The following is a 22,922-nucleotide window of genomic DNA, read 5'->3' on the forward strand; positions in this document are numbered from 1 at the left end:
GCTCAGTCGGGAATTTGCATTTGGGACGGGCTCCCAGGGTCTCCTGTAGCCCTTGCCCAAAAGCCACCCCTCCAGGAGCCACAGCTGCGTTTGTATGCATAGGGGCAGCTGGGCCAGCAGGGCGCCTAGCCTGTAGGGCCGGAGCCTGCTGTGACCGCCCCAGGGACCTGCAGGCAGGTGAGGCCTGTGTGGCTCCTGCCTGGGCTGGCGGCAAGGAGGCAGCTTTCCCAGAAGACACGGTGGTTGGCCTGTGCGCTCAAGCCACCTGCGAGAGCTCCCGATGGCTCACTTGTCCCCGGGTCAGGTCCTTGGGGCGCTGGTGCTCTTACTGAAGGCTTGAGAAGGACATGGGGACCCCTATTTGTCTGGTTCTGCAATTGCTCCGCCCTGGGTCCTTTTATTTTTTAAAAAAAATTTTGATGATTGTGTTGTTTGTCTCTAGATTGTTCCCAGGTTTTCTGTTTCTTGTTCCTAGGTGGGAGACGCATGCCTTTGGTGGTAAAACCCAGGGCTGGTGTGGGAAAGGCAGGCCCCGTGTGTTGTCCCGCCAGCTGTGGGCCTGGGTCAGCATTCTCCTCAGTGGGGAGAGCCAGCCAGGAGTGGGGTAGTGCCCGGGACGTCTGCAGGCTCCACACTTAGGAGAAGGTCTCTTGTTCTCCTTCCTGAGGAATAGGGAGATTTTCCCAAGAGCTCCCACCCCATCCGCCCAGCAGGGCAGTGAAGCAGTGTTGGCAGCTGCTCCTCACTGCCCGGAGAGGCGTGCCCTCAGCAAGGTGGGCGACGGCCTGACAGGGCAGCCCAGACCCCAGGGAGGAGAGTGAATGGGATTGCTGGGAAGCGGCCGCCCGCAGGGTCCAGCCTCCCGGAGCCTTCTGCAGCCCCTAGGTCTTTTCTGGAATCACACGTCTTGTTTCCTTTTCTCTTTTTCCTTTTCAAAGGGGTGGTTTGGTGTAATTACTGCTGATGCCGCCTGGGCAGGAGGAAGTGGTGTGGGTGCTGGGCTCTCCCGAGCAGGGAGCAGGTTTCGCCATGAGCTCGTCAGACCTGCACAGCAGAGGCTGGGCGTCCGCTTTGCATGATGAAACTTGCAGGTGTATTGTGCTTTCGGATTTCATCTGTCTCCTTTGATGCACTTGGCTTCATTTCTATCCACCTGTTCATTAGTGTGTTAGGCAAAACAGGTGAACTCGTAACGAGCACCATCGAAACTAGGGTTTGACTTTATTTTCCTGGAAGCATGTTTCTCTTGCAGCGATGAATTTTAACTCTTGTAGGGGGATGGGGGGGACTGGAGTCTGGCAGTTTCCTATCACTTGAAGGTCCTCGGGTTTAGTCGTACTTTAAGCAATTGGATTATTGCAAATTGATAAAGTTCAGAGAAGGAAAACCAAGTATGAAAAGTTGAAAATACGCTATGTGTGCTTCCTTATTGATAGCTGGGCCGTCCTGGCTTCCACTGCCGAGATCGAAGGACTGAGGACTGACTGGTGCTGTGGGGTTTCCCTCCGTGCCTGCCCTGTATGGCTGCGAGGCGGGGGGAACACCGGGCAGGTGTGCTGAGTGGCAGTAAAACACTCTCCTCTTTGCCGGTTACGACCGTGTGCCCTCTTCACCGCGAAGGTCACTTATCCTTGATGAAAGCACAGTTCTCATTAAAGGAGAAGACGTTTTGCTGGAAACCTTAAAAACCAAGTGATCCTGTCCCTGGCGCTGAGTGCGTGTGTGAGGCGAGACGCCGAAGCCTCTCTGGTTTTGCCTGAAGTCTAAGTCAATAAAGGGAGTGTCCAGGTAGAGTGGCTGTCGCCTCTGCAAGGGCAGGATGTACCAGAAACGCACGTCCTGGGCTGCAGGGTGTGTTGGCTCTGCCCTTGGGTGCTTTGCTGCCCTAAGGGAGGCCGATCTGCTGTGGGCCAGTCCCGAGCCTCAGGACAGCCTGTAGCGACACCCGTGACCCCAGGCGGAGGTGAAGGCCCTGCTCCGTGCTCCCCGCCTGTGGAAGGGAAATAACAAGCCTCTTACCTCACAGGGTGGTGTGGAGGCTAATTAGTGCGTGTCATGCTCTTTGAAGATGAAGAGAAGCCACTTGATTATCCAAAACACTTCTCACGTAGGCTTTGATTTCTCTCCCGGTTCTCTGGAGAATGGCACCCTGTGGTTTCATTTGGGGTGCAGCGTGGCCGGAGGACAGACGGTCTCCACGGGGCTGTGCGGCCCTGGCCCCAGCTGGGGCAGGGTTTGGGTGGGGGGAGGCACGGCAAGAACCATATGAACGTGCGTGTCTTCCAGTACGTGTGTGCATGCGCGTAGTGTTCGTGTGCTCCTGTGGAATTCACGTGAGATAGGTACCTTCCGTTCCCGTGGGTTTAAGTCCACGGAGCCGCCAACTCTGAAACTGTTTTAATTTCACGTGACTCAGCAATTTACGCGGGGCGGGCAGCGTGGTGGCTGGAGTCTTGTTGAAACACGCACGGTGTATGGCCCGCCTTCCACCGCAGTGACGGGCCTGCTTTGTACGCCTGCCGTATGAGAAGACGATGTGTCCTGCTGGACAGGTGCACGCTTGCAGGGAGCCGGCCTTGTCGCTCACGGTCACGGCTCTGCCCACCTCTTGGATGGCCGGGGCCCTCGTCGCTCCTGCCCTCGGGGGTCGGGCTCTCAGGAGAACGGGGCCTGGCCTCCCGTCTCACGCCTCCCTGGAAGCAGGTGTTCCTCAGGCTTTTCCTGGCCGCTTGGGGGCAGCTGAGGTTTCTCCCGATCCCCCCTTGACCTCTGGCTCCTGCTCCCCCTCCTCCGTCCCAGGGCCCTAGCTCGGTGCACCCGTTGTGCTTCACGCCCCGTGAGTCCCCCTCCGCAGCGTTCACGTGGGGCCCCGGTGCAGGCTCGGGCCGTGTGGACGAGGCTTCAGGGTGTGTCCCGGCCAGGCTGTCCTGTCCTGGTACGTGGGGCTCTGTGCCCGGGGCCTCTCCGGAGGGGAGCTGGCCAGGCCCAAGCCGGGTCCCCGGCCCCCACCCCCACCGCAGCTGGGTTCTGTCTGTACAACCCTTGGTGCTGTCGCTCTGGGGCCCGGGGGTGGGGGGCGGCAGGCGGGCCATGTGGGCTCACCAGGGTTTCGGGCCCTGCGCTGGCGCCTGTCACCATGCCCGGGGTTAGGAGACCAGGCAGCGGGGAGGCTCTCTCTGCGGGGCCGCCCCTTCTTCCTCCTGCCCTGCGTCTCCTCGTCCACGCGGGGGGGCTGGGGCCTCGGGTGGGCTCAGAGCCCCTCCCTGCCCTGGTGCACGCGTGGTGTTGGGTTCTCTGTGGTAGGCGTGTCCTTGCACCTCGCGTCCGTCCTGGGGCAGGCAAGTGGGGGACGTGCGATTAGGATTTCTGGTACTTCTCGATTGAGAAAGTTATTTTTATCTAAAATTGTCAGCTGTTGAAGCCAGTGGGAATAACAGAGGCCTCCCGGGGGCCTGAGGTCCTGCTCATCCTGGGTCTGTCCCGCGTGTCCTGCTGGCCCTCCCCCCTCCGCTGTGGAGGCCGCAGCAGGCCCAGCTCTGTTGCTCACGGGTTGATTCTAACCCTCATAACGGGGAGCTTCCACTTCTCTCAGCTTTGCAGTGTTTGGAACCTGCTGTTAAAGGTCCTTGAGGGTCTTTGTGTGGCGGGTCAGTGTGTGGCGTGTGACTGGCGCCCTGAGCTGGGCAGTGGGGGTCCGAGGGCCGCACCCAGCGTGGTCGTCCTCAAGAGGAGAGGAGAGGAGAGGGCTTGCATCTTTGGGGCTGCAGGTGCCTCTGGTCCCCCCGGCTTGCCCCCTTTGCTGGCGGGGCTCCCCCTGGAGGGGGTGCAGCCCGGGTGGGCGCTGTCCTCAGGACCCCCCTGCTTCTGTGTTCTCAGTGCTCCTCCCGGCAGCCCCAGCTTCCTGCTGTCCCGGGGTGGGGGGGGGGGGGAGACATAGCAGGCTCCTTCACAGCCTGCAGAGGCAGTAGGTTCCAGCCGGAGGTGGGAGGAGGGTCATTTGCTCTGAACTGTGAAGTGTGTGTATTAGGATTCCTCTGCGAAGCGCCGTTGCGGCCGTCCACGAGAGCTGTGGCCTTGGGTGGGCTTGCTGTGGGGCGGCGGAGGACGTGGCCCACCTCTCAATGCTGTCCGCCCGGGAGCTGGTGGGGTCGCTGCCGGTGGTGTTCACAGTTACCTGCGTCGCGTGTGGCCTGACTGCCGTGAGGGGCCCGGTGCTGCTCCGGGTCAGGGGTGCAGAGGGGGGAGCACCTGGCCGAGCCCTGTCCGGCTGCTTGCCGGTGTTCGTGGTAGCACGCTTTCCTGGGGCGCACAGGACAGGACCACACGTTGAGGGGCCCTGCAGGCTGGTTCAGAGCGTGCTCACCAGCTCCCAGAGCTCACGGGAGCCGCCAAGGGCCCCCGGAGCTGGCGTGGCATGGGGGGCCTTTTGCCCAGGTCGTGGGTGGAGCTGCTTTCCTTGGCCTGGACTTGGTGGTGCTTCAGGGAGCCTGAGACCAGCGTCTCCTGCTCGGCAGCCGGGCGGACTGGCTCCCGAGCCGCCGACGGCCTATGATTCACCGCGCACAGAACATGCCCCGGGGAGGGGGGAAGCTGGTGTGCACGTTGCAGAAAAGCAGGCTTGGGTGGGTAGCGATGGAAAGGTGTGGCAGCGGAGAGTGATTACTAAGAAACTCCTTTTGTTTGCACCTTGCACTGTGCTGGTTTCTAGAACAACAGAAACAGACCCGACCATCATTTCTTTCAGATCTCAAAGAGGCGTAATTGCTTGTGCAGCGTGTGTGGCTGCTTCATGTTGTGTGCTTCCTTGGAGAGAGGAGCGCACCTCCCACTTGCCGGCCCGGCTGGTGAATCCTTAAGACGGTCAGGAGACGAGAGTGGTTCAGCCTCCCCTCGCCCAGCTCACTGCCCCGCGTGTGTCTGCAGAGCCACATGCTTGCAAGAGCCCACGGCGGTGCACGTGCCCCATTTTTATGTGTGAACACAGACCCGGGCGACTGGGGGGCCCAGTTGGTAAAGCACCTGCCTTCAGCTCAGGTCTCGGGATCGCGTCCTGCGTTGGGCTCCCTGCTCAGCGGAGAGTCTGCTTCTCCCTCTGCCTCTACTCATGCTCACTCTTTCTCTCTTGAATAAATAAATGCAGCCTTAAAAAACTAACCAAAAAAAAGCGCTTTTCTTCATTGGGGTGTGTGTGCGTGCACGCACGCGCGTGCGTGGTATTCCTTCCTTTTCATCCCTTTGCCCTCCGGAATCTGTTCACAGGTTGGTTCCTGGTAACCCTCCTCCCCAGGTGCACAGAGTGCTTGGGTGACCCTGTGGGATTCAAGGTTGGGAGGAGCAGAGGGACACAGTCCCGGTACCCTGAGGTCAGTCCAGACAGTGGCTGGGCCTCGCTGCGGGCCGCCTCGTGGGGTGGGGACAGGCTGGGGCCGTTGCCGTGTGCCCGTGCCCAGCGCTGGGCCCGTGTCAGCCAGTGTTCGCCACTTTTGTTCTGTTCTCTTACACTTTGTGAGGAGTTTGGCAAATAAAGAACGTTCACATGAGTGATCATTCCTGGCATGTCATGATATTTTAAATTCTTAATAGTTGGTGAATGAACCCAAGAAACACTTAAAAAAAAAAAATTTGAGTGAGCAAGCGAGAGTGAGGGGGGAGAGAGCAGGAGCAGGGGAGCAGACAGGGAGAAGCAGACGCCCTGATGTGCAGGGAGCCCGATGCGGGACTTGATCCCAGGACCCCCATGGTCTCGGGCTCATGACCCGAGCGAGGGCCCCCCCAGGGAATGCTTTACCTGTCCAGTGCTGCTGGCTGTGTTCCTGGCTGCTCACCGTCCTCCCCTCCTTCCCTGCAGACCTTTGCACCGGCGTGGACCGTCTCTGTGACCCTGCCCCGTGTCCCCATCCTGCTGCCGGGCAGTGTCTGCCGTCCAGGCTGCGACGGTAGCGCTCTGGCCTACAGGGTGGATTTCCTAAGTTGGGGGTTTGTTCTCTGTTGGCTGACAGCCCACCCCGGAGCCTGTGGCTTGTCACCACAGCCATTGTGACGATTCTGTGGGTCCTGATAGGGTGGCACGGGGTAGCCCGTCTGCCCCTTGATGCCGGTGGGGCAGCTCGAAGGGCTGAGCTCGCTGTCCGGATCTGGTGTTGGGGGGCCGGGGAGGCTAGCGCACACGGCTCACGCACCTTCCCATCCGAAACAAGTAGTTCTCACTTTGCAGCTTAAATACCGTTTTGGAAGGAGAGGAAATTCTCTAAGAAAGTCTTAGAAGTGCTCCGTGCTCGAGGCTTGCATGCTGGTGTGAATCAGCCCCCTTTTCTTCCAGACCCGGGAGTGGAGGGTGGAATTCAGGTTGAGCTTCTGGAGCTTGTGAGGGCTGTGAGTCTGGGGGTGGTGCCTGGCTGAGGGAGCGGGCGTGGGAGACAGCTCCCCGGGGCCCACGGGATGAGCAAACGTGTGTCCGAAGCACGGGGAGCCCTTGCTCACTTGCTGACCAGCACGCCTGGCGCTGCAGGAGCGTGTGGTGCACTTACTTCTGAGCCTGAGAGCTGCTGGGCCTGTAGCTTGTGCCCTGTGGCACCTTCACTTATACACGGGTCGTCAAGGAAAACCCCCTGAGGTCCTCCACTCTCCTCCTTCGGCTGATGCCCTTAATGGCACGTGTCAGTGGTGACACCTTGCCCTCCCTAGGCAGACTGGGCCTTACGGTTGCAGCCCCAGATCACAGTGTCCTTTGGGGACGTGGCCTCTCCTGCCTCTTGTGATCCCTTTATCGTGTATGGGAACTAGTCTTCTGTTATTCTGTGCTATTTAGAGTAAAAATCAGGAAAGATACAGTGAACTGTTTTGATAATTTATGTTCTGGATTTGTAAATATGTAAATTTATATATATGTTTATATTAAATATGTTTTTTAACACTTAAAAGAATTTTTTTTTCTCTTAGGCGCAAATATTTAAGCATGGAAAGCGTGAGGACTGTTTACCCTACGGTAAGGTCTGTTTGTATCAGGATGTGTTGGCAATGTGAGTCGGCCTGTGTATGATCAACTGTCTCTTTCACATTTTTTTTTTAAATTTTATTTATTCATGACGGGGTGGGGGGGCAGAGACACAGGCAGAGGGAGAAGCAGGCTCCATGCAGGGAGCCCAACGTGGGACTCGATCCAGGGTCTCCAAGATCACACCCCGGGCCAAAGGTGGCGCTAAACCGCTGGGCCACCGGGGCTGCCCTCTCTTTCACATTTTATCCTGGACATTCAACTGCTGAGCCTCCCAGGTGTCCCTCAACTGTGGTTTTAATGTGGGTGCCAGACACAGATTGTGCAATTTGGGAGATCATATAAGATCCTTCCCCCCAGGTGCCTGGGTGGCTCAGTGGTTGAGCGTCTGCCTTCAGCCCAGGTCATGATCCTGGGGTCCCGGGATCAAGTCCCACGTTGGGCTCCCTGCAGGGAGCCTGCTTCTCCCTTTGCCTGTGTCTCTGTCTCTCTCTCTCTCTTTGTGTCTCTCATGAATAAATAAAATCTTAAAAAAAAAAAAAGATCCTTCCCCCCCAGTCTGAGCTGAACGTGCTGTTATTTGCAGCTGCCACCGTCCTCAAGTGCCTGGAGGGCTGCAACCTCCCCGACAGCAACCAGACCCTGCTCCGGAAACTTGGAGTGAAGCTCGTGCAGCGGCTGGGACTGACCTTCCTGAAGCCCAGGGTGGCAAAGTGGAGGTCAGTGGGCCAGGCCTGAGTGTCTGTCGGGGAGCTGGTGTGGGATTGCCTGGGTGCAGGTGGCCATGGCAGAGGATGCTGGTTATCCTTTGCTTCCGTTTCATTTTCTGTGTCTCAGTAGTGTTTCTAATTCTGAAGGAAAGGTTTTCCTTTTAGTTTATTTTTTTCCTGTCCCTACATCTTAGGATAATTGAAGCTGGAGTGGTGGTAAGGAAAGTTTGCTTTTGCATTTTATGTGACGTTATTCAGGTGCAATATGACTACCAGTTGGGGCTCACGAAAGGGAAAGCTCCACTAGGGATCACGCTGAGTACAAGCTTCTTTCAAAGAGGAGCAAGCTGTTGCTCCGTGAGGTTGATTCGGAAAGCCAGGCTGTCTCTGCCTGCGGACGGAAAGTGTTTTAACTAATGGTCTGAGGGTAGCCTGCGTTATTTAACAGATTGCTGGGGCATTAGTGGCTCCCACAGACACAGACTTCTCTGCTACGCTTGGAGTACTGTGTTTTTAACGGTCTTTGAATTTCTTTTTTTTTTTAAGATTTTATTTATCCATGAGAGATAGGGAGAGAGAGAGAGAGGCAGAGACACAGGCAGAGGGAGAAGCAGGCTCGATGCAGGGAGCCCGACTTGGGACTCGATCCCAGGACCCTGGGGTCACACCCTGGGCTGAGGGCGGCGCTAAACTACTGAGCCACCCGGCCTGTCCACTCTTTGGGTTTTTTGTTTTGTTTTTTTGTTTTTGTATTTTCATGAGGAACAGGAACCAAGTTCTGTATTGGTTCATTTCTTGTGTTTGAAGCATTCCTCGATGACATCCCTGGCCCGAGACTCCTTGCTGTAGTCCTTAACCATCACACAACTGCAGCCAACCACTTTATCTTCCTTTTCTCTGTTTGACAGAAGCCCATCCATTCCCCTCTTTTCTCATTGTCATCAACCTTAATTAGGTTGACTTGACGCTCAGCACAAAGCGCCTGCACCAGCTCGACACACACCGGCTCCTCACAGTTGATGCAAGCGCACAGAGGTGGGTCGGGCACGTGTCTAAGGCTTTGGCAGCTTTGCAAATTCCCGTGCTAGGCCATTGTGGATGAGGGTGGTCTTCAGCCTCTTGTGAATCAGTATTAATGTTCATTGATTGTCCCCTAGCAGCAGTGCCTTCCTCACTGTTGAGTACATCCGAACCTCTGCCTCCGTGTGACTCGTTGGTGGCAGGGACAGAGCTGAGAGTCTTCCGTTTTATTTCAAGAATTGATATGGGTGGCTTGGGAGGAATTGTTCGGTAAAGTTCGACTCAGCCTTTGGCTCAAATTCCAGCAAATTCCAGAGAAGTGTGTTAATGTTCTAGTGATGTCTTACTTAATTAGCCTTGGGGGTCACATAACTCATTCTGTAAGAAGTTGTTTATGAGACTGTTAGTGGTTAGTTTCCAAAATGCCTTGGAAAATTAATGTTCAGTACTGTTACTAGGATTCTCCAGGGACACAGAGCCAGTAGGGTAAGTGGGCATGTGCGTGCGCTTGCACGACACTTGTGAAGAATTGGCTCATGTGGTTGTGGAGGCTGGCAAGTCCCGAGATCTGCAGGGTGAGTCAGAAAGCTGGAGACCCAGGAGGGCTCATGGTGGCATTTGAATCTAAAGGCAGGAAGAACTCCTTCCCCCGGCGGACGGTTGTCCTCTTTGCTCTGTTCAGGTCTTCCACTGATTGGACAAGGCCCACCCACACTGGGGAGGACCATCTGGTTTATTCAGTCTACCAGTTTAAATGTTCATCTCGCCCAAAAGCACTCAGGCACGCACAGAATAACATTTGGCTGAACATCTGAGTACTCCAGCTCAGTTGAGACGTGGAATGAATGATCACAGGGACTGTAAACCTTTATGTGGGAAGGAAAAGAACTCAGCAGCCTAATTATTTGGTTTGCATTTCTGTGTACATTTAATGGAAATCTATCATCTTGCTATTTTTTTCTGTCTCTTCCTTTTTCTTCCATTTTATCTTCTCTGTTATATTTGTGTTTTATCTTCAGTGTCATTCTTCTGTCGGCTGCCTTCTTGACCAGGAGCAAGCCCGTCTGGCAGGCTGCTAACTTGCTGGGGCTGCTCCCTCCTCCTGGGGCCACGTTAGGATGGTCTGTCTTCCGCTCCTCTTCCCCGGAGCACAGCCCTTGCTCCTTCGTCATGCCCCGTCTTCTAGCGTGCCGCTGCCTGGTCTCCCTTGCTGGGCCCACGTGCGGGGACTCTCCAGCCTTACGTGACCTCTGGACTCTGCTTAGCTCTCAGCTTCCCGCCTGCTCTTTCACGGTGCTTCTGGTTCTCGTCCTGCCCTCACACGTCTTAGGGGTCGTCCAAGGGGACTTCTGTGCACAATTGTGGATTTCCTTCTCAGTTTTTCTCCGGCGTCTCTGCCCAGACAGTCACCATCTCTGTGGTTGTGAATTCTTTTCATCACCAGGCAAGACTGCTGCTATGTGCTTGGGCTCTCTTTCCTGTGTTGTGGTTTAGAGAGGACCTTTGGGGAGAAAGTAGGTGAAGGTGGGGTACTCTTGGCACCTCCTGCTGTGAGAAATGGTAGCCTGGCCTTGATTGTCATCTCGTGTGTGCCACTGGCTGGTCTCAACTTCCATCCGGGTTTTGTAGTTGTTGATGGCAGAACGGTAAGCCCGTGGCCGCCTAAGGTCTGTCATCTTTGTAGTTGTGGTTGCTGAGTGTTTGGGTGAGTATGTTCCTGTGAGATAGCGTGCGTACTGATTTGAGAACAGGAGCAAGGGAACGGCCTCGATGGGTCCCGTGCAGGCAGGTTATGATTCTGAGGACGCTCCTGTGGTGGCGGGGGATGCTCTACCTGTGTTAGTGATGTGCTGCTACTCCCGTTCTGACACCTGCTCTCAAGTGTGGTTTTTCTCCCCACACCAGCAGATTCCCTGGACGCCAGCTGGGTGTCTCCCTGTTCTCGCCCTGTCTACCCAGAGGTAGTGTCTGATTCCTCAGGTTAAGGGCTCCGTCCCACGAGACTGTCCCGTTCGCCCCCACCTGCATCACTCAGATGCCTGGAGCAGGTCCAGGTTGTCACCTGTGCCTTGACTATAAATTGGGATCCCCACACTTCCCTCCTCTGGCACATTTAACGTGCTGGAGCGGCTCATAGAACTCAGAGAAACATTTTGTTAACTAGAGGACCAGTTTACTCTAAAGGGATACAGGTCAGGAACAGTCAGGTGGGAGAGAAGCGCAGGTGGGGCGTGGGGGCGGTGTGCCCTGTCCACACACCGCCCTCTCCCTGGGTCTCCACACGCTCACCACCCAGGAGCTCTGCAAACCCCGTCCTTCGGGAGTTCTACGGTGGCTTCATTACGGAGGCACGATTGGTTAAACCATCGGCCATTGGCGGTTCATTGAACCTCAGCCCCTGTCCTCTCTCTGGGGCTCAGGAGGTGAGAGTCAGGTTCCAGCCCTCAGTCTCTGGTTGGTTCCCACGGTGACCAGTCTGCATCCTTAGGGGCCTGGGAGCTTCCAGGTCCCTTCATTGTCACAAAAGACCCTCCATCCAGAAGGACAAAGACCCCTCATGGATTTCTTATGAAGGACAGAATCCCAGTCATGTAGCGGTACCCCCAGATTGAGCAGCTTAAAATGGTGCGTGTTTGATGCCCTCATTTCCGTGGATTAGAATCTGGGTGCACCGTAGCTGGGGCCGTGGTCAGGGTGTGTCTCAGGCTTCACCAGGGTGTCCAGTTGGGGGGTGGGGCCTCACCCGCGGGCGCGCATGTCCTGGGGGGCCACATTCCCGCGGCTGTCTGCTGGAGGCCTCCCATAGGTCCCGGCGCATGGGGCACAGCGTGCGGTGCAGCGTGGCGACCGGCCTGTGTTGGCGAAGAGGGGTGGTGAGGCGGAAGCCCCATCTCCCTGAGGCTCCCTGGGAGGGACAGCCCCTCACGGCCGCAGCCTCCTGGCCCGGAGCCGTGGGTCTGGCCGTACCAATGGCAGAGGATGGCACGACGTCACAGTGGGCCGCTGTGGGTGGCTGGTGACTGCTGGGCTGCGGGTGGTGTCAGGTTCCGTGTCCCTGAAGCTGTGCTTGTGCGTGGCTGGGGGTCCGCCCCCGAGGCAGTGGCGTGGACAGCCGGGGCCAGGCCAGCCACGGACACGCCTGTGGCTCAGCGGCCGGAGGGCAGGGCTGCTGGGGCTCGGGCAGGAGCCCTTGTGACCACGTCCGCTGGGTGCGCTCACCCCGGCCTCCGGCGCCACTGCAGGGGCTCGGGCGGGCGCTGTGCTCCGCGCTGGGGGTCCCTGTGGGCAGCCCCGTGGGTGCCTCCCAGGGCTGCGTGGCCGCCTGTCGCACACAGGGAGTCACGGCCCCAGGCCCATGGCTCCCTGGAGGCTCGCTCCTGGCGGCTGCGGCTCAGGCAGCATGTCTTCGCAGGTACCAGCGCGGCTGCCGCTCCCTGGCCGCCAACCTGCAGCCGCGCTTGCAGGGTCCGGAGGGGTCGCAGATGCCCGCGGAGACTGCCGACTGCGACAGCGACGGCGACTATGACGTGCCCGAGGACGTGGAAAGCGTGATAGGTGGGTGGGACCCCCACGGGCCTGGGGGATGCTCCTCCGCGAGCACCGCGTTGGCTGCATGCCCTCTCCCCTCTTGTGCCCGCGTCACGTGGCCTTCTGGGACCTTCCGCACCTTTCAAGGAGCTTGTGGCCGTTGGCCTGCAGTCCGGTGTCCCTGTCACTCTGTTCACCGAGCGCTTCCCCGGGGTGAGCCCGCCCCTCCCTTCTAGCTCGGGACCAGGTACCCCGCCCTCCACCATGCCTTCCTGGGTGCAGCCACCACCCCCAGGCCGCCTCCTCCGGGGAGGGAGTGGTGGCTTCCCTGCTGTGTCCCTCCCGCGGCAAACTCGAGCCCTGGGCCCAGGGACCCAAGGACCGTCCCCGTGCTCACACAGAGGGCAGAGCCTCATTGCAGGGGCCCCGACACCCTGCCAGACTCCTCCCACTCGTCCTTGTCGGGTTCCCCCCACCCCCACTGTGGGGTTTCCCACCGTCGTTGAGCTGTACCCCAGCCTCCCTGTCCACGAGGGACAGCTTGCTCCTCCCCCTGGTCCCTCTCACTGTTTCTCACGTCCGTTCTCTTCCCCTTCACAGTGAGCTGCTTCTCAGACTTGTCTACACCTCCTGCTCCCCCCACCCCTGGGGTCCTACGCTGCCCCGGTCACAGTGAACTTGACCCCTGTCCTTCCTACGTGTTTGGTGACCTCGGTCAAGGTCTCCATTGACTGGGGCTTGCCATGCCCTTACCGAGAGGCCTCTGACATCTCCCACTTCCTTCGGGTCTCTTTGTGGCTCTTCCTGGAGTCTGGCCTGTGCCCGAGACCCCAGGAGACCCTCTTTTCTACACCCTCTGGCAGACACTGATCTCTGGGAAGTCTTCCTCAGCGGTGCTTTCTGCCCGGTTCTGTGCTTATGGAAGGGGGTCTACTTTGTAGCAATAATGGCAAGAGTTGCTTTTATTTATTTATTTTATTTTTTAAAAGAGTTCATTAGTTATTCATGAGAGACAGAGACAGAGGTAGCGGGAGAAGCAGGCTCCCTACAGGGAGCCCGACGTGGGACTCTATCCCGGGACTCCAGGATCACGCCCTGGGCAGAAGGCAGGTGCTAAATCGCTGAGCCACCCGGGCTGCCCCAGAATTAAGATTCTTAATGTAGTTTCCCTCATGGTGCTCTTGAGTGACCGGGGCAATGCAGGACCTGCCTAGGATGGCGGGGAGTGCATGCGGCTCATGGTCTCGGCCTTCCTGTGTTCTTGCAGAGCAGCTGCTGGTTGGGCTGAAGGACCAGGACACAATCGTGCGGTGGTCTGCGGCCAAAGGGTAGGTGCCCGCCGTCCCGCTGCGGGAGCTGGGCCTGGGGCCGACAGCTTCTACTCGGGGCCTGTGGTCTGTGAGCGCCTCCGTCATTCAGCACTTCATGTGCAGTTGAGAGCTGCGAATGCCTTAGAGGTTTTTCGAAGGTGGAATGGTTTTTTCCTAATAGATGTTTATTACTTTATGTTCTAATTTTAAAGAACATAAGCTACTGGGGAATGAGGCTCCATCATCTGGCCTTTCTGGCCGCGGTGGGCAGGACTGTGGGCATGCCACGTTCACCTTTTTGCCTTGCAAGTGTTCCTTTTCTTGCTCTTCCGTGTCCCGTCAGCAGCCCCTCCCGCCCTGCGCAGGCAGGCACGGCCCCCACGCAGCGAGCAGACACTGGCACGCCCCCTGAATCCGGAGCCGCGGGCGGGCAGTGCTGTTGGTCCTCTGGGAACCAGAGAGGGGCCCTGGCGGAGAAGGCGTTCACTCGGCAGCAGGCAGCCTCTGAGCCCAGAGTCCCATGTGGGCGGAGTGGGCTGGGCCAGGAGGGATGCTGACCCAGTTGGGGTGTCCAGTGTGGATGTGGGGGGCAGCCTCGACGCCGGCACGCTGCTGCCGTATGGGCGCACCTGCCCCATGTCTCCCTCCCTCGGGACGTGCCTGTGTCCGTGTGTTTTTGTCGCTAGGATGGGGCTCCTGCAGGCAGCTGGCCTCGCACTGAGCAGAGCGTGTGCGAGGCTTGCTCTGGGCCTGCCTCTCGTTGCCATTCCCTGGAGGGGGGAAGTGTGTGGGGACGGTTCCTCCTTGATTGTGCCCCTCACGGCAGGGGCGATGCTGACGGAGTGCTGCGTCTCACTTGCAGGATTGGCAGGATGGCTGCGAGGCTTCCCAGAGAGCTGGCGGATGACGTGGTTGGGTCCGTGCTGGATTGTTTCAGGTACGTGAGACTATCAGACGGAGACATGCTTCCGGCTAAAAGCGGTGGCTCTTCTTTCCTTCTAAGACCCTTTTGTATCGTCTTTCAGCTGAGCTTGTCGTCAGAGCCTCCAGAGCTTTTTGTTTTCCTTTTGAAGTTAAATTTGAGGACTTTAGTTATTTCTGTTACGTTTCTGTTATCAGTTTTAGATCCCATTACATTTAATGTGGTGCAGCTTCTTGGAGTCTCTGTGACTTTGAGAAACCTTTGGTGGCCCTGCTGCGGCCCCAGGGAGCACCTCCCTTTCCCCGATGCACCACATGGCTCTTTTCTATTTTTTTTTTTTTTAATATTTATTTATTTATTCATTCAGAAAGAAAGAGAGGCAGAGACACAGGCAGAGGGAGAAGCGGGCTCCATGCAGGGAGCCTGACATGGGACTCGATCCGGGGTTTCCAGGGTCAGGCCCTGGGCTGCAGGCGACGCTAAACCACTGAGCCACTGGGGCTGCCCCTGCTTTCTATTCTTCTCTTAGTTTTATCTTTGCTTTTGGTTGGGTAATATTTTAGTTAAAAATTCAAAATGGAAGGAAAGATGCTGAAGTGCCTCTCTCTGACCTGCCCCTGCACACATCGTTCCCTCCTCCTGGTACCTCAGGGGCACCACTTTTCCTGTGTCCTCCAGGGATATTGGGTGCACAGGTGAGTACATCAACGAGAATGTCTTGGCCATCCCTTCTACACTGACTGTTGCTTGTCCTCCACAAGCTCCACTCGGTCACCTCTGAGGTCCTCCTCCTCTGTGCTGTTTACTGCCCCTGGTGGTTTGGGGCTGGGGTCCCTGGGCCCCCCTTCTGGGCCTTTCTCTCCTGAATCTACCCACTCACAGCTCTGCCTCTTGCTGGTCTCCATTCTCCCATGACCCTGTACCCTCCCAGGATTGCCCTGTGCTTGGATCTGCGACAGAACTTGCCCTCTGCCACTTAGCGTGCCCTGGCTCAGCCGATGCAGTGATACAGTGTTGTCACCTTGCATGTTTGTGTTCACGTCTGCTTGTGCGGTTTGGGCCTTGGAGAGAGTGAGTGGGCTGACGCCTGGCCGCAAGCTGGAGGCCGTGCGGGGGAGGCGCTGTTCCTGAGCCCCCCTGGAGGGCAGAGTAGGGGCCAGCAGGGCGTTGGTCTTCCTGGTTTCCCCTCGGGCCACAGGCCTGATGGAATGTTGTGCCCCTTTCCATAGCTGTTGACCAGCAGCAGTGCACACGTTTAGTTCGGAAACGGGCATTGGTGTAACTGGTGATTGTTGTGGTCATAAATGAGTCTTCATAATGCTGATCTTTTGCAAGTGCCTTTAAGATATCAAATCTCAGGGCGCCTGAGTGGCTCAGGGAGTCTGCTTCTCCCTCTGCCTCTCTCTCTGCTTGTACTCGCTCTCTTGCTCGCTCTCAAATAAATAAATCTTTTTTTTTTTTTTTTTTTAATTTATGATAGGCACAGAGAGAGAGAGAGAGAGAGAGAGAGAGAGAGGCAGAGACACAGGCAGAGGGAGAAGCAGGCTCCATGTTGGGAGCCTGACGTGGGACTCGATCCCGGGTCTCCAGGATCGCGCCCTGGGCCAAAGGCAGGCGCTAAACCGCTGCGCCACCCAGGGATCCCTCAAATAAATAAATCTTAAAAAATATATCAAATCTTATGAAAAGCATGAAGCATTTTTTTCCATTTAAAATCCTAAAGAACACAAGATGCAGTATTAGATTTTGAAATGGTCAGATGGCCTTTGGGACAGACATTTAAAAAACACTTGGAACTTAAACATTTATAGGTGGAAATAAAAATTGGCATTAGTTGGTGGTGACGCCCACGGGGCAGCACCTCCGTCTGTCTCAGGGAATCCATGTCTGTAGGCCCTGGCACGCAGGAGTGAGCAGATAAGACTACGCTTTCTCCTTTCTGCACGTTCTTTTGCTTGTTGCTAGGAGGGATGCGGTTCAGTTAGTTTTCTTAAACATTTCTTTGCCATCAGAATGATGGATTAATTACTTAAAGATTTTTCTTCATTTATTTATGAGAGATACAGGTAGGGGGAGAGGCAGGCTCCCTGCGGGGAGCCCGATGCAGGACTCGATCCCAGGACCCTGGGGTCACGCCCTGAGCCAGAGGCAAATGCCCTACCGCTGAGCTGCCCAGGCAGCCCAGAATGATGGATTTAGAACAGGAAAGGGCCCTATAATGCCTCCTGCTTTTTGGCGAAGCGTATTTCCATGTTTATATTGGCAGCTGAGTGTAGAACTTTCAGGACAGCCCTTAGCACTCTCAGAACAACTTCTTGCTATTCATGATCCCACGGGTGGACCTGTAAATGTGAGCTTCCAGACCACTTCAGGAAAAATTTTATTAGATATATAGTTTTACTACGACTTGATTAATTGGCAGAATCATTTATTAAAAGTCTGTATCTCAAATAGTGCAAAACCAGTTCTCTCACCAGCATTTCATTCTGACATTTTAATCTCTGCTTTAAGCCAGGGAAGGAGGTCTCCTGCCCTCTCTGCTGATGTAGTCTAGCCTTATTTTGATAGAATCCCTGTGCTGCGAGTCCCCGGGCTTTAGTGCCTGTGGCTAGGGTGAGTTGTTGGGTGTGTAGTCTGCTGGCACATGCTGCTGTGTCAGGAAACCTGTGTGGAGCCTGGGTGTCTCGCGGACGCACACCTGTGGCCTGCTTCCTCGGTTGGCAGCACGTGGGGCCCACCTAGCGCCTGTGCTTGTCATTGGGAGACCTGAAGAGAAGTCCTCGACACAGTGCTTATTTATTTCTTCAGCCGTCTGACTCTGAAAACTCACGAGCAACTTTCAGTGAGGCTCCCGGGTATAGGACGTGGACCTGCAGTGTGTGTGCACGGCGCGAGAAGCCGGCAGGAGCGGTGCGATCTCAGGCTTTCTGTGTGTCTCAGTTTTCAGGAGACGGACAATGCCTGGCACGGTGGCTGTCTGGCGTTGGCAGAACTGGGCAGAAGAGGCCTGTTGCTCCCTTCTCGACTCGAGGATGGTGAGTATTGCAGACATTTGCTTTGCATCATCAGGATGGTTTGTAGCACGTCGGGTGCTTTACTTCACCCAGTGTCTGCAGCGTGGGCTGCCGTGAGCACACACCCGGCCTCTGCCCTCACTGCCTGGTGCATTTCTGTGCAGGAGAAAGCAAACTAGACCTGTGTCTTTCAACTTGCTTATATCAACCTTTCTGACTTTCCAGCTGTCTCTTCTCCCTGCTGTGAAATTTTAATACCACTGGTACGGTGTGTGTTTGCATTCGGGGAGCCATGAACCATTGTAACGTCTGAGATTTTCTTGTCCCTCAGGACGGGTTTTCACCCCTGTGGGGGTGCTGTTGCCTATTAAGAAGTTGTGTACTGCTGCTGTGTTCGTCACGTGGAGTGACATCATGGTCCCCTGGGAACAAGAGGAGGGGACGGAGGGCCCAAGGAAGCTTGGTAGCGGGCCTGAGCAGGGGTACGGGGGCACAGTGTGGCAGACGCAGAGGGGCCACCGAGCTCCAAGCTGTGTGTGCCAGCTGTTGGGCCGCCGCACGTGGAGGGAGGGTGGGGCTGTGGCCCTATGAAGCCCGGTCTGGCTGATGGGGATCCACTCTGGGTGTGGACAGAAGTGAAGGATACCCGCAAAGGACGGAGAAGGCCCTATCCTGGGCTGTGTCGCCACAGATGCTCTACGCCCTGGGAGTTGGCGTCTGTCCAGGATGAAGATGTCTGTGCAGAGGCGGGTGGGGCCCTGCATTGTGCTCTTAGCGTCTGAGCTGTGGGGTATCAGGAATAACGGCTTTGCCCTTGGCATCGTGAAGCATGAGGAGCCTCTTAGACTGTCAAGATTCTGTTTCCTATTCCTGCTTACTTTTGTGGCAGCTTTACCGAGATAAAGTTTATATACCGTGAAGTCCACCCATTTAGAGTGTACAGTTCAATGGTTTATGTTTACAGGGTTGTGCAACCATCATCATAATCTAATTTCAGAACATTTTTGTTGTTCCACAAAGAAACCCTGTGCTCAGGGGCAGTCACTCCCCCTTTCTCCTTGACACCCACTGCAGACAACCACTGATCTGCTTTCTGTCTCTAAATTTGCCTTTGCGGGTCACTATAAGTGGAATCTATGATAGTGTCTTGTGCCTGACTTCTTTGACTTAGTGTGATGTTTTCGAGGTTCATCCACATTGTAGCACACAACAGTAGTACCTTGTTCCTCTTTATGCCTTAATATTCTACTCACTGTCTGGATACACCAGGCCGTTTATCTGTTCATCAGTTGATGGACATTTGGATTTGTCCCTTTTGGATTATGAATAATGCTGCTATGAACATTCGTGTGCAGGTTTTTGTGTGGACATACGATTCTGGTTCTCTTGGGTATCTATCTAGGAGTGGAGTTGCTGGGTCATGTGATAACTCTGTCTTTAACTTTTTGAGGAGCTGCCAAATTGTCTTCCAAAATGGTAGTTCCATTTAAATTTCCTCCAACAGCATATGAGGCTTCCACTTTCTCCACATCCTCCCCAACACTTGTTTTTCTCTTAATGGGTGTGATGTGGCATCTCACTTTGGCTCTAATTTGCATTTCCATGATTGGCCAATGATGTTGAGCATCTTTTCATGTGCTTTTTGGCCATTTGGATATTTTTGTTGGAAAATTGTCTGTTCGTATTCTTTGCTCATTTAAAAAACAGGGCTGTCGGGATGCCTGGGTGGCTCAACTGTTTAGCGTCTGCCTTCAGCTCAGGGAGTGATCCTGGGGTCCAGAATCGAGTCTCGCATCGAGCTCCTTGTGGGGAGCCTGCTTCTCCCTCTGCCTATGTTTCTGCCTCTGTCTCTCTCTCTCTCTCATAAGCAAATAAATAAAAATAAAAAATCCTTTTTAAAAAAATTTTATTTATTATTTATGATAGTCACACAGAGAGAGAGAGAGAGAGAGAGGCAGAGACAGAGGCAGAGGGAGAAGCAGGCTCCATGCACCGGGAGCCCGACGTGGGATTTGATCCCGGGTCCCCAGGATCGCGCCCTGGGCCAAAGGCAGGCGCCAAACCACTGCGCCACCCAGGGATCCCTAAAAAAATCTTTAAGAAAAGATAAATAAGGCTCTTTTTGTTGTTGCTGTGAGTTTTTCATATATCCTGGTAAGTCTTTCACTAGATAAAGGATCTGGAATTTTTTTCCCCATTCCATGGTGGTTTTTTCACTTTCTGGTTGGTGTCATTTGCACCAAAGTCCTGCATTTTGATTTAAGACCAGTCTTCTGTGTGAGTGTGTGACAGACAAGGTGAAATCGCTAAGTGGATGGTTCTGACTCCTGTTTAACTGAAGGACATAGAGCCTTGCTCTGCTTTCCATGCCTGAGACTGGCTGGTGTGCATGTGCCCATCGTATCTTATGATGTTGCAGTGCCCACCGGATCTAGCTGCTGGAGTGAGAGAACATGGGCGTTGGTGTCATGAATAACAAGTGTCAAGCTGTTGGCTAAAATCTAGAAGATAAAATGTGTGTTTTCGCTTGATTGGCTGGCGGGCTGGTGGCGTCTTCCATGTGTGCTGAATCCTCCTGCAGGCCCTTGCTGTGCCTGGTGGGGTCGCAGGGAGCTGTGCCGTCTCCGGCCCAGGAAGGATGGCACCAGGCCTTGGGAACAGTGATTGTTGTCTTGGCATAGGCTCCGAAGCTGACACGGGCTAACATTTGTTCCTTTTTCTTCTTTTCTTGCTCCTCAGACTGGATAACACCGGTTACGCTCTCTTCAGGTTCACTGATTCTTTCTTCTACTTGCTCAGATCTGCCATTGTACAGCTCACCTGAAGTTTTCAGGTCTTTTACTGTGTTTTTCAGTTTCAGAATTTCTATACGGTCTCTTTCTGTATGTTCTGTCTTTTTACTTACATTCTGTGTTTGTTTGGACATTGTTCTCTTGGTATCCCTTAGCTCTTTGAGCATATCTGAAAATTGATTTAAAGTTTTTGTCTCATTTTAGTACAATGTCTGGGTTTCCTCTGGGACAATTTCTCTGCTTTTCTTTTTTAATTTTTTAAGATTGTATTTATTCATGAGAAACAGAGAGAAGCAGATACATAGGCAGAGGGAGAAGCAGGCTCTTTGTGGGGAGCCTGATGCAGGACTTGATCCCAGGACCCTGGCATCATGACTTGAGCCAAGAGCGGATGCTCAACCACTGAGCCACCGAGGTGCCCCAAAACTGGACATTTTAAATACTATAGTGTGGTAACTGTGGAAATCAGGTTCTCCCTGTTCCCAGGGGTTTGCTGTTGTTGCTTGTTGAAGGTGATCATTGTCCATTTAGTGACTTTTCTGTTTGTAACTACTGTATTCCTTGTTGTGTCTGGTCACTGAAGTCTCCGTTCCATTATGTTGGTAGACTGCCAGTGAGTGACCTAACAGATTTCTTAAAGTGCTGAAATTTTGTAGATTTTTTTCTTCACTCAGCACTCTCCCAGTTGCTGTAAGTTTTTGATGAGATTTCAGAGTTCTGAACAAGTTGAGTCTGTTTTTGCTGGCTTAATGGTTGTTGTGGTGGAGGGACAGACTTGTGGAGTTCCCTCCTTTGCCATATTCTGTGACATTATCCAAAACTAGCATTTGACTAGCGTTCCGGCATTAGTCTGGGTCCCCTGAGCAGAGACAGATGCTGAGACGGGCTTAGATGTGCAGAGATTTTATTAGAGAAGTGCCTGTGAGAGAAGACTGGAAGGCTAGCAGTGCCACTGTCTGGCCCCGGTGGGGTGGGGTGGGGGTGGGGCTGGCATCCGCAAACCAAAGTCTGCCACGGAGGCAGTCCTGTGTCCCCGGAAGGGGCCGTGTTGGTGGCACTGCCATACTGTCTCCTTGGCCCAGGTGCCATGGGGCCTGGAGTCAGCCTGCTTTGGGAGGTGGGGCTCGGCTGTGACCGCAGCTCTGTGGTTGCAGAACACGGACCTCTCCTGACCTCGTCGCTACCCACAGGCCTGTGTACATCAGTTCCCAAGGGAGCAGCCGGGCCTGAGAGGGGTTGCACTCTCCAGTGCTCCTCACAGTCCTGGCACCTTCCTGTTCTGAGGACCATGTGCCTCTCCGGTTTTTAACCTTTGTGTGTTTTCTACTGTTGGACATTCCCGTCTGTAAGGAAAGTGAATCAGGGGCACCCGGCTGGCTCAGTTGGAAGAGCCACGTGACTCTTGATCTCAGAGTTCGAGCCTCACAGGGTGTAGAGATTGCTTAAAAATAAACAAAAACTTAAAAAAAACCTAGAAAGACGTGAATACCATAATGAGACCTCTTTGACTTAGTATGTGAAGTAGTCGTTCGGCCCTTCTGAATTAAAGTGCTTTTCTCCTTGATGAACGTGTGTGTGCTTTATTTCACACCCCTGTGCCCTCTTTCCCCACGGAGTGTGGCATCGTGGCGAAGGTTGAGCTGGTGGTGGGGCAGATTGCCACGGGCTGCTGGGAGGCCTCTTCAGAAGGCTTCTTGTCAGCATTTTGTTTCCCTCTTCAGTACGCATTCAAGGTCCTTGTTAGCTGTATTGAGAGACAGTTCACCTGCCGGGCAGTTTACCTATTTAAGGTACATGATTCAAGGTTTTGGGTGTATTAAAAAAAAAAAAACATAATAGAAACATTTGCCTTGCTGACTATTTTTACGTGTATAATTCAGTAGTATCAGCCACATTTACAGTTTGTACAACCATTATCACCATTTCTGAAAACTGTTCATCATCCTGAACAGAAACCGTCCTCGGTAAGCTTCCCTCTCCCTTCCCCTGCGGCTCCTGGTAGCCACCCCTCTGTCTACCTCTATGAATTTGCCTGCTGCAGGTGCTCCCACAGGTAGAGTTGTACAAGGTTTGTCCATTTGTGTCAGGCTTAATTCCCCAAGCAGGAGGTCTTCAAGGTTAATTCCTGCTGTAGCGTTTGTCAGAACGTCGTTCCTCTGGACGGTTGAGTGATCTGCCGAATGGATATCCCGTTTTATCTGTTCATTGATCGGCTTGTGTTGCTTTCATCTTGTGACTCTTATGAATAATGTTACTGTGAACTTTGGTGTACACGTATCTGTTTGAGTCCTTGTTTTTACTTCTTCGGGGTGTGGACCTAGGAGTGGAATTGCAGGGTCATAGGGAAATCATTCTACATTTAACTTTGAGGGTTTATTATTTTTTACCTGTAAAGGTTAAAAACTTAGAACTCTCAAGTTGGGTCACAAGTAAATACAGAAAGGTAGTATAGTTAAAAAACCAGCAGGACTTTTTGTTACAGAGATCTAGGAGTGCACTGTACTTTGAAATCATTTTTATTTAGTGAGAGAGACAGGGAGAGAGAGAGTGTGGGGGGAGGAGGGGCAGAGGGGGAGAGAGAATCTCAAACGGACTCCCCACTGAATGTGGAGCCCAACACGGGGCTTAGTCA

The 22,922-nt window shown here is 54.4% G+C and overlaps 1 protein-coding gene and 1 pseudogene across 2 annotated transcripts in view; one reads left to right on the plus strand and one right to left on the minus strand.

Annotated features, from left to right (window-relative positions):
* Positions 1–22,922, plus strand: part of TBCD (tubulin folding cofactor D) — a 138,424-nt gene that overhangs the window by 19,174 nt on the left and 96,328 nt on the right. For both annotated transcript variants that reach the window (XM_077854747.1, XM_077854748.1), the window contains 6 exons: positions 6,940–6,985; positions 7,581–7,713; positions 12,137–12,279; positions 13,520–13,580; positions 14,425–14,499; positions 17,425–17,519. In XM_077854747.1, the coding sequence (XP_077710873.1) occupies positions 6,940–6,985; positions 7,581–7,713; positions 12,137–12,279; positions 13,520–13,580; positions 14,425–14,499; positions 17,425–17,519 (553 nt within the window). The remainder of the gene's footprint in view (positions 1–6,939; positions 6,986–7,580; positions 7,714–12,136; positions 12,280–13,519; positions 13,581–14,424; positions 14,500–17,424; positions 17,520–22,922) is intronic.
* On the minus strand, positions 8,493–9,896 carry LOC144285385 (small ribosomal subunit protein eS12 pseudogene; annotated as a pseudogene).

The sequence above is a fragment of the Canis aureus genome, chromosome 16 (genome assembly GCF_053574225.1).
Source record: "Canis aureus isolate CA01 chromosome 16, VMU_Caureus_v.1.0, whole genome shotgun sequence".
NCBI lineage: Eukaryota > Metazoa > Chordata > Mammalia > Carnivora > Canidae > Canis > Canis aureus.